Source organism: Rutilus rutilus (genome assembly GCF_951802725.1).
Source record: "Rutilus rutilus genome assembly, chromosome: 5".
Lineage (NCBI taxonomy): Eukaryota > Metazoa > Chordata > Actinopteri > Cypriniformes > Leuciscidae > Rutilus > Rutilus rutilus.
The window spans coordinates 5,410,912-5,422,159 of record NC_140213.1 but is presented as its reverse complement, the minus strand read 5'-3'; the positions used below and the strand labels follow the sequence as shown (position 1 = coordinate 5,422,159).

At 37.7% G+C, this 11,248-nt stretch overlaps 1 protein-coding gene across 1 annotated transcript; it reads left to right on the top strand.

The window, feature by feature from the left end:
* Positions 1-3,094: 3,094 nt before the first annotated feature.
* eif3m (eukaryotic translation initiation factor 3, subunit M) lies at positions 3,095-10,524 on the top strand. Its single transcript, XM_084409283.1, has 11 exons — positions 3,095-3,246; positions 3,705-3,837; positions 3,920-4,058; positions 4,146-4,269; positions 5,427-5,521; positions 5,612-5,695; positions 5,773-5,872; positions 5,965-6,046; positions 9,098-9,241; positions 9,330-9,390; positions 10,349-10,524. Exons 1-11 carry the CDS (start codon positions 3,205-3,207, stop codon positions 10,470-10,472), a joined length of 1,128 nt encoding a protein of 375 aa, XP_084265409.1. The 5' UTR covers positions 3,095-3,204; the 3' UTR covers positions 10,473-10,524.
* Positions 10,525-11,248: the final 724 nt, after the last annotated feature.

Genomic DNA, 11,248 nt, shown 5'->3' with positions numbered 1-11,248 from the left:
CTTAATATATATAGTGATTTTTTCCCACAAATATCAATTATTTGCACATATAACCAACAATTTCTTTAAAATAAACACTTTCTTGTGGAAAGGAAAACAAAGGAATTAATTGACATGCTTTTAAAATGCTTTTTAAATGTCACATGAGTTTCGGTAACAGGACTGAGAAAACATGTTTCCATCTTCTGCTTAGAAACCTTGTAGAAAATTAAATAAAGTTGCCTGAGATTGACCAATACACATTTTGAATAGTTAAATATTTGAGTATTAGATTCAGTGTTAAAAAAAATAAAAAAATAAAAAAATTAATTTTGCATTTTAGCCGTGCAACACTATAAAAATATATATATATACAAAAAACCACTAAAACCCTAACACCAAAAAGCACAATAAAAGTAGTCTGTAGTCCTTTCGACTTGTGCACTGTATTCCTCCTAGTCTTCTAATGTGAAACGCCATCTTCCCCAGTGAGCTCGACTGCTATGTACCGATTGTGACGTTCAACCCAGTAAGCTTAACTCCAGTTCAAAAACCAGCTCAAAAGAATGATTTATTAACTAATTCACAAGTGCAACCCACCCACTAAGCGAAATTATGTTCAAAAGACGTCTTTTCAACGTCTTTGTCACAAAAGCGTAGGCCTACGTTGAAAAGACGTCCACTGAGGAGCCAGAATGAAAGTTTTTATGACGTCTGTTTTTGACGTGTTCTGCACGTCCGATATAGACGTTCATGGCACCTCCGTACAAGGTTAAAAACTAGTTCAAATGTGGTCATTGTGGACATATAAGTCATTTAAGGTCTCATTTAGACAATTTATACTGTTTCTGGACCAAATAAACACTCTCAGGATGAATTAAATTAGAACTCACGTTTATTTCAATGTAATTTCCATCTGTAATTGCAAAGCAACTCCCAGATAGTGTGTGTTTGTCCAAAAATCATGAAAATAAAAGATACCACGCACCCCTTTAGACAACTTAACATCTATTTGAAGTCACCATTGTAGTGGGCTGTGTTTGCTTTATTGGTCCCTGTACTTCTTGTGTTAGCTTTTCTTTGGCTGCTGTAGCTGTGTGTTTGTAAGACACAATCAGGTGTTATCAGCTCCATGTTGATGATGATAAAATAATCACAAAATGAGCATCCAATGGTTTTTTTTTAATTTTGTGTTTATATTTGGCAATTATAGCAAGATTATGCATATGAATCACAACAATGACAATCAAAACAAAAAAGCATTGGAATCAGGGTATAAAGCCATACTATAAAGCCACCCATCATGCATTGCAGCATGAAGCTTTTTTTTTTGATTGTCACCGTTGTCGTGATTTATATGCAAAATCTTGATGTCTGTGTGTGACTACATGGTACACTTGCTCAAAACTTTATATCCACCTTCAGATAAGTGCAGTATTGGCACTAATAGCATTAAAATGATCAGTTTCATAAGGTTGGCAGCTATAAATGCCAAATAACACAAAATTAAAAACACAACATTTGATGCTCATGTTGTGATGATTTCGTCATCATCAACAAGGAGTTGACAACCCCTGATCTCACTTGATCTTGGCTTTCTTTGCCACAACAAATGTGTTTTACTCTTCAGAGCAAATACAGAGCGGTAACTCTCTCGAGGAATACTCGATTAACATCAGCCTTCTTGCAAACAGACAAGCGCCTAGCACTTGCCCCTCCCACAAGAACCAGATTTCGCCTCAGATGCACGTCAATTTCGCTTCAAACTTTTGCTTTTTACACGCGTCAATTTGGCTCTGGACGCGCAAATGGATTCAAAATGATCAAGCGTCCAACTAGACGTGGTAGGCGCGAATTTGACGCGCTATTCGCATTTGGTGTGAACGCACAGTTACAAACACACAGTTACAGCAGCCAAAGAAAAGCAAACATAGGGACCAAGATCCCAACTAATGCAAACACTGATCACCATAATGGTGACTTCAAATGAAACAAATATCAACATCTAAACCTCTGTTAATTCTCAGTAAGAACTTCTGTATCTGACTGAAATAGTCAAAGTATCTGTATTTTATGTCTGTGATTAAGAGCAGCATTAGTGGCTCATTGGGAAACACTGTCTGAGTCAGAAAGTCTTTCCTTCAGATCTGGTTTCTCTCACGATCCACAGATGTGTGAATTACAGATGCTAAGTTGTCTAAAGTTTTTAACCTATACTATCAGATTTCACTCTCTAAAATGTTGATTCTGTTTAAAAATACAACCTATAATATTCGACAGGCAATTTTCGGTCCATTGTATTTCTCTTTACAAATTTGCTTCCACAAATTCAGCAGTGCAAAATTCTTTTTCAAGCAGTGCAATTCAACAAGCTTCTTTGTTTCAAAAACATTTGTCATTATTTTACTTCCATAATTTTCACACGTATCAGATGTGGGCCAGATCTGGGCAGACACAATGTTGCTGTCTGGGAACTGACTCACTCACTCATCAGTGAATAAAGGCAAAGGGGAGTAGGGAGTCCGTGGAAATGTTTAGAGAAAAACGATGTAAAATAAATAAATAAATAAACAATTTAGATTAAAATAAACATTTATTATAAGAAATAAAATAAACAAAGAATAAAAACTGATTAAAACAAAGAAATATAGGCCTATAATACGTACACTAATAGTACTGTCTATCTATAGCCTAGTTAAAAAAAGATGTAACTTCATGAATCTAAATATTTTTTCAAATAATATTTAACACATTATTATACATAGCTGCCTTTTTAAGTTTTAGGATGCGGGTTCCTCACATGAGGATGGCCATATTGAGGGGCCTGTGGCTTCTAAAAGATTGTTATTCCACACCTGTGTTGGACAATATGATCTTGCATTGTATGAAGAAGATCCTTCTTTTGTGTTTCACTGAAAAAGTAAAATGGTAAACAAAAGTTTTTGTAATTGTTATTTTTCAATGGGGCCCATAAACTGTTTGGTTACCCATATTCTTCTAAATATCTTCTTTTGTGTTCAGCAGAAGAGAGAACTTAATACAGGTTTGGAACAACTTGAGGGTGAGTAAATGATGACAGAATTTACATGTTTGTGTGAACTATCCCTTTAAGCCTGTGACCCGGAAGTGCGTTAACATTACCGGCAAATATACAGATTCCCTTCCGGCCTGTGAAGCTAGGCTGCGAGCGTGGATTCTCATCTGTGCTCTTAAAATAGTAAAATAATGAGTGTGCCGGCGTTTATTGACATAACGGAGGAGGACCAGGTATGTTTAAGTAATTCACAAGCAGTTTTGCGTCGTTACACACGTAATTCAGCCAAGTAATAGGCCTACGGTTTAATCATGCTTTCAAATGCTAACATCTGTTAGCCTTTAGCTGGTCTCGATACCTACAACGGTCTGGTTCCGTTACTATCAATTTAACAGACATAAATAGATTTAAATTTGTGCATATTTATGATTCCTCGTGTTTGAGTTGGCGTGGATATGTGGCTTTGTTGAGGCTGACATCCTATTCTTAAACAGTCAGTGTGATATTGTGAAGCATCAGTCACGAATCTACAGTCTGACGACTGAAATCTCTCAACACACAAATATTACACAGTTTGTAACCTACTATGTCTTAAAGGGCTGGATGCTATTTTGGTCAGACATGCGTGTGTTTCCTGATGTGATTTAATGTCTAATAATGTCTTCATTTTTGTTGTGTCATTCATTTGTAGGCGTCAGAGCTTCGGTCCTATCTGAAATCTAAAGGAGCTGAGATCTCTGAGGAGAATTCAGAAGGAGGCCTCCATGTTGATCTGGCACAGATCATTGAAGCCTGTGACGTCTGCCTCAAAGACGATGATAAAGGTATGAATTAGCTGAAGTTAGAGCTTTAAGGCCTACATGTATGTGTGCCTTTTTTCAACCGCTCTTCTGTGTTCCTCTGCAGATGTTGAGAGTGTGATGAACAGCATTGTGTCCCTGTTGCTGATTCTGGAGACGGAGAAACAGGAAGCTCTCATTGAAAGTTTATGTGAGAAGCTGGTGAAGTTTCGTGAGGGGGAACGGCCCTCGCTCAGGATGCAGCTGTGAGTGCTTTTCACTCAGTTGTTGAGAACTTGCAATCTCTATCTTTCTAGTCTTGTTCATGTGCTTATATTAAACTCTTTGTTCAGCTTGAGCAATCTGTTCCACGGTATGGATGAGAACACACCCGTGAGGCACACTGTGTACTGCAGTCTGATTAAAGTGGCAGCCACCTGCAACGCCATTGCGTTCATTCCTACAGAGCTGGACCAGGTACAGACATCAGCGTGATGCAGAACCGATCTGTGTTTTTCCTTTTTCCTTAATCTACTCAAGATGTTTGGGGGAATCTCACAAAGAACTATCAATAAACGTCCAGCTCATATTTCATCTCAAACTTAACACAAAAAGCAAGTAATTAAACCCCCTTTCCCCAGTTGTCAGGAGCCCACTGTAAAAACTGATATATTTAAATACATTTGAACAATATGTTGTATATTATAAGATGTAGATTGTATCAATTTAATCGTTACGCCAGTAGCTGGCAACAAGTGAGTGTTAAAATATGTCATTGAATAGTTTCTACAAAGATTTGTTTGTCATTGAATCATTAATTTAACTCGTTTTTTTTTCTCTAAATAATGAATTCAAATCGATTTAAATATTTTTTTTAATGGACTGCTGCATTAACATAATCAGAATTGTGGGAGAATCATGATCTCTATAAAAACAATTTTAAAACGTGATTCTCATTTTATCCAGATTCGTGCAGCGTTAGTGTCCAGATGGGTGTGAATATTACAGTAAAGGAAAGGAGATTGTTTTGTGTGTTACCGTAATGAGAATTTGTAGTGGGAATGTGCTTAATTTCACTGAAAATAAGGTTATAATGCGATACATTTTGCCAGGAGTCAGCGAGAAATTAACCCATCTGTTTTCTAAATGCGTGTCATAGAACTTAGTGAACAATATATCATATGTTTCTTTTTTTTTTATGGACCTCATGATGATTAATCAAAATGTCACTTGGATCTTTTGGTGAGAAAGACTTCTCTCTGGTGATGTATGAAGGTCTTCTCCAATCATTTAATCTTAAATCCGCCCCTGCAAGATCACGTTTATCTGCCTCCACGTTTGACACCAATCAGAAAGTCCTGCCCTTACATTTTTTCTGCTTCAATAATGTTTCTCTCTGATGTGCATCACAAAATGAAAGAAAAGACTGTTTCATCATGACTTTGAATATGTATATTCGTTATGGAGGGTGGAATATGATCTGGAAACTTCTTTGTGAGATTAACCTATATAGCCATCATTAGCTTTAACCCTAAAACTGCTTATTTCTCTTAGTTCCACAGTGTTGATGTCATTATTCCTGACAATAAAAAGAGAAATCGTGAAGCTTGATTGGTGTTTTGTGTCGTGTGCAGGTGCGGAAGTGGATCACAGACTGGAATCTGAATACAGAGAAGAAACACACTCTGCTCCGCCTGGTGTATGAAGCGCTGGTCGACTGCAAGAAGAGGTACCCGTAGAAGAAGCACCTGCTCTTGAACATTTCAGGTCAGGGATTGTGTGTGTTTTGCTCATTTGACCTTTCTCTTGTCTCTTTCAGTGAAGCTGCAGCCAAAGTAATGGTGGAGTTGCTGGGCAGTTACACAGAGGACAATGCTTCCCAAGCCCGAGTGGATGCACACAGGTATGACTTTCTCTTTTCACTTCGCTCAGTTTTGATCTGTTGTCTTAGAGAATAACACATGCGGCCTGCTCTCCCAGGTGCATCGTCCGTGCCCTGAAAGACCCAAGCACCTATCTGTTCGACCATCTCCTGATTTTGAAACCGGTGCGTTTCCTGGAGGGAGAACTCATCCATGATGTAAGAAAATATATATATTTTTTTATTATTACATATTTAAATCGTTATATGTGTAGAAAGCCTCTGGAGTAAATGCCTTTTTCTCCTTGCAGCTCCTCACTATCTTTGTCAGCGCAAAGCTTGCTGCGTATGTGAAGTTTTACCAGAGCAACAAAGACTTCATTGAGTCTCTCGGTGAGTACAGTCTGAAGGGCTTTACAGTCATAACCGTGATGACACTCTTAACACCAGATGCGATTCGGCACGACAAATCATAGTTTTTGTCCTAACAAGCCACGTCAGTGAAACGCGATACTACTTTAGAAACAGTTGGTCACGGCTGGAACAACGACATATAAAGTGTGGCGATCTCAGATAATGTTTATGTGCTTAAAGTTCGAGTTTGAATATCATTTTGCGTGACCTTTTATAGCCACACTGAAAGCGACAATGGATAATTCAACTCAGATCTTGAAAATAAAGGAAACAAGAACCGTCTAATAATGTCTCTCAAACAGTCAACTCTGTATGTGTTTTTAATAATGTTAAAATGGTTATTTTTTTACCTTTCTGACTCGCTTGAATGGTGTAAATCTGAGTTAAAAGTGGTTGGGTGGGGCTGGTTACTGTATTATGATTGAAATTGTGAAATCTTTTTTTTGTAACATGCATACATTGTAATTTATCATGATTATTATTGATTATTTTTACAATGCAATAGATTATTGCAATACTATATTTCTTCGTTAATTTGATCAAATAAAGAATATTTTTTAATAATAATTATTAATATTCATTTTATAATGGTTCTATAATAATAAAATTATTTATTGTTTGTTAAATTTATTACTACTGTTAATTAGTTTTAAGGAGTGTTTATATTTAAAATAACATTTAATAAATTGTAATTTCTCTTCTGTCCGTCGCTGCTCCTCTCTAATTTGTTTTTAAATGCACTGGACTGTTCAGGCACGCACTCGCGTCTGGAGTCTGTGTTGCTGTTGTGTCGCTGGACTGGTGGAATTTGAGTCTCAGCAGTTTCAGTTCTTTTAAAAGGCAAACGTTAATTAGAGCAAAATCCTCCCTGCCATTGACCAGCGACAGCCAACTCAGACCAGTCCTGATGAAGTGTTGATCTAACAGTGAGAGCCCGCCGCACCTCCCTCTGAACCCTGAAGGAAATGGCTCATTTACCTTCTACTCATTGTGATTATTTTATAATTAATATAAACAGATTTTCTGTTGAGAGGGTGAAACCTGTTTACAGTCAACGTCAGCAGTAATCTTTTTTTACCTACATCCTATGACAAGAATAAGGTTAAAAAAAATCCCAAGTTGATTGATTACATTAAGACTCGCAGACTGAAATGGTATGTTTAAATATGCAAATGAGGCATTATCTAATTAAATATGCACCAATTTGAATAAGCTTCCAGATCAGATATCTGAACATTGGATAAAGCCATGGGATTTTTCACTCCATAAATTAGAGAATACTGTCAACATGTTTTCAGGAGTAGAATTTTTGTATAAAATCAAGCATATGAAGCAAACCTCTGTTAAAACTGTAAAGTTTGGTGTATGTGCTGCTGAAATGGATTTATGGCTCAGTGCAAGAGAAAAAACACTTTAAAGATATGTATTGCAATTGAAATCTACAGATGCAAATAGATAAAAGTACAAATGGATTTTGTATGTTTTCTTTTCCTCTAGTCTGAAACATGTTATGAAAAGCCAAATAGCCCAAAATATAAATTTGTTTTCTCCATCAGAAGCTTTGCGAACGATCTAATTGAATCACCAACTGTAAAATATTGTTTATTAAAAGACTACTGATTATAGTCATTGCCTATAAAATATAAATATTCAGTCAATATAGTTTAATTTACAGTTATTCATAATGCAAAAATGGCAAGAGAATGTTTTTTGTAACAATATTCAAAACAACTGTTACTAAGAAGTGCTAATGTAGAATTCTGTTCTTAATAAGTGTCATCATGTGACTTGTTCAAACCACACAAGTAAGGGATAATCCAGGGCTAGCAGTGCATTAAATTGTTTTAATGCACGACGTGGAGGAAAAGAACTGCCCGATGTGAAGCGGAGTTTTAATGCACAGCTAGCTGTGGATTATCACGCTTTTATACCATGGTCTGGGTGAATACTCGATTCTGATTGGCTGCAGGGTGTCCATTAAAAAGTGATAGAAGACACCTAGTAAATAAACCGTCAGGCGTAACCAGGGAAACCAAGTTATTGTTTGTAAAAACTTAAGATTTCGATTGTAAAACTAATTAAAATATAAACTGTTTTAAAAATGTATTATTTGGCAAGTGACCATGGTATAAGCGGGTTAATGCCCTTCGAGGTGTCCAATGTCAGGTATTAATGGACTTCGGTGGAGGCAACGCTCCGCTGCACGTTGGACGGTTCACGCCTCGCCGTCGTCCATTAATACCTGACAATGGACACCTCGTCGGGCATTAACCCTTACATACCATGTTCGTTTGCCAGCATTGACAAGTTAAAGCTGTTATTGATGTTTGCGGCGCATTGTGTGACTGGAAGGGTAAAAATTATTCAGTCAGTTATGGCTCGTTAGATCTAGCATTCTGCCCGCTTTGAATCAGACACAGAGATAAAGAAGTGCGTGAGATTACATTTATTTCAATGAATGATTACAGCATTTATTTGATTTAATTGTCGAGGGAGAGACAAAGAGAGAGACCTGCGTCTGTTCAGCGTCTCTCCCCTTGTTGCTGAAAAATACAATGTAGTGTTTCAGTACCGAAGCTATTTTATTAATAAAAGTCACGTTGAATTCACATGGGGCGTCTGTGTTAATGCATCTTCATTTACTTTGCTTGTGGCATTAGTTTTCAACTTTTCAAGCGCCAACGCAGGCGTCAGCCAATCGGATCGAAATACCCTAGCATGTTGCAGTCCAAGCTGGAAGTAATGGACTGGCTGGCATGGAATGGATTGGCTGTTGTCACTATTACGGTCACGTCAGCACCAGGCTTGAGTGCAGCGTTGATGACAAGTTTCTGTGCTCCTGAATGTTTCTGTCTGTGCGAAGCGTGACTTTGGTGTGCGCTTCAATGAAAACAGTGCATTAATATAGATTGCTGATTAAACTAACTGCACACCTTCCAGCCAATCAGAATTGAGTATTCAGACAGACCATGCTACTGTGCTTTAAGGATCAAACTACTGAGTACTGAATGCTTGGTGTTGTGTTTTCAGGTTTGTCGCACGAGCAGAACATGGCAAAAATGAGGCTGTTGACGTTCATGGGCATGGCGGTAGAGATGAAGGAGATCTTATTTGACACCATGCAGCAGGAGCTGCAGATCGGTGCTGAAGATGTGGAGGCCTTCGTCATTGACGGTATGTAAAATGAATGTTAAAAAAAGCTTGTTATTGGACAAAAACACACATCCTTTTATACATATTGTGTTTTTCTGTGAATTTCTAGCTGTTCGAACCAAAATGGTCTATTGCAAGATCGACCAGACACAGCGGAAGGTTGTGGTGAGGTAAGTCGGTACCTTCTTTCCGTTTCACTCAAAACAGGGGTTCTCAATTCCAGTCCTTATAAAATAGTTTAATAAAACATTTTTCATATAAAAAATATTAGGGCATATGATATTTTAAAAAGTCATTATTTTGTTTATTGGATGTAATAGAATAGGTTAACATGCTTTGATGGTCAAAACACATTATTTGTCACATGCCATACATTATTGCAGCTGCACTTTTCTGTCTGAAACAGCTGATTTCTATAAAGCCCCTCCTTCCAAAAGCACAGAGTGCTCTGATTGGCCAGCTGATCCAGTGCGTTGTGATTGGCCAAACACCTCGAGCGTGTCAGAAATGTAATGCCACTTATACCATAACCGTGAGTTTTAGCTTTTAAAGCAACTGTAAACACAAACAGGTAATAATGTTGTCAGTTTTATCAGTTCTAACCCGAATCAGATTCTGTAAATGCCGAAGCGTTTCCCAAAAACATCATTGGCCAACTATGATCACAAGTTCCATTGAATTGTGTTGTAACAACAATACTTGCAGCCACAGTTGGCTTTGGGAAATGTACCCCAGATCCATCGGTACCAACATTGGAACGCCACAACATGACGACAATACTACATTAATACGACTGAAGCTGATATCACATTGTGATGTAGAATATCTGGTCTTTAATCAGGGCTTTTAGCAGGTCTAGCAGTGTAGACCTGCCAGCTTTGTTACTTTGCAGATCTTATAACAGATGCACGCTAAAAGGAAAACATTAAAAAGCATCGTATGCAACAGACATTTATCGCATAGTTAAGCACTTTAAATATGACAATTTATGTGAATTAATTGAATAGTTATTTAATGTTTATATTCCAGGACTGGAATTGAGAGCCACTTCTCTAAAGGAATAAGTTTGTCTTGATCCGCAGCAGGTGTAGTGCTGATGTGATTGTGCTTCTGTCTCTCCTCCTGCAGCCACAGCACACACCGCACCTTTGGCAAACAGCAGTGGCAGCAGCTCTTCGACACACTGAGCTCCTGGAAACAGAATCTGGCTACCGTGAAGAGCAGCCTTCAGACGCTCTCTCCCACTGCCTGACACGGCAGCTTCAGTTTTATATACATCTAATAAAAGACTCATGAAGACCATTTTTGATTGTGCACCGTTTTTTCTTTTAATCAGTGATGTATAAAGGATGATGGGCAGTCAGATGGTCATCGTTGTAAAACCAACCCCTTTACGCTCCATGGAGCTTTTATCACTCTGAAAGGGTTTATTTATCATTTTGACCAGCTGAATGAACATCCCTCTTATCACAAGGCTACTCTTCAAATGAGTAAGTGGACATGCAGTATTGATTTGGTAATAAAAAATACAGAGCCTCTTAGGTGAGTTATGCACAAATGTTTAGCATTCAGTGTTATGGGTTTGTTCAAGTCCCTTAAATATGAGCAACAGGAATATTAAACCACTAAATATGACCTCATTTATCCTCTCGGACATTAACCATCAGGAATACACCTTGGCTGCATCCAAAATGGCATTCTTCTCTATGATATAATACGTGAAAAACAGGATGTGATGAAATGGTGTGCAAATAGTGTTTATAAATCAGCCGAAAAGAACCTACTACTTCCGGACAGTGTGCATCCGATGGACACTTTACTATCCCGTGAGGCCACGGGAGAGGATTTGTGAACTGTCGTAGGTCACATGACAATGACAACATGATGAATGTCGTACGTCCGGATTGACATTACAATCATTCATACTATATAGAAGATACTTTTGTTTTTAAAGTTGCCGTAAAATGTAAGTTGCAATAGTCTTTTATTCCCTATCGTGATGTTTATCTGAGTGAAACCCGAACAAGA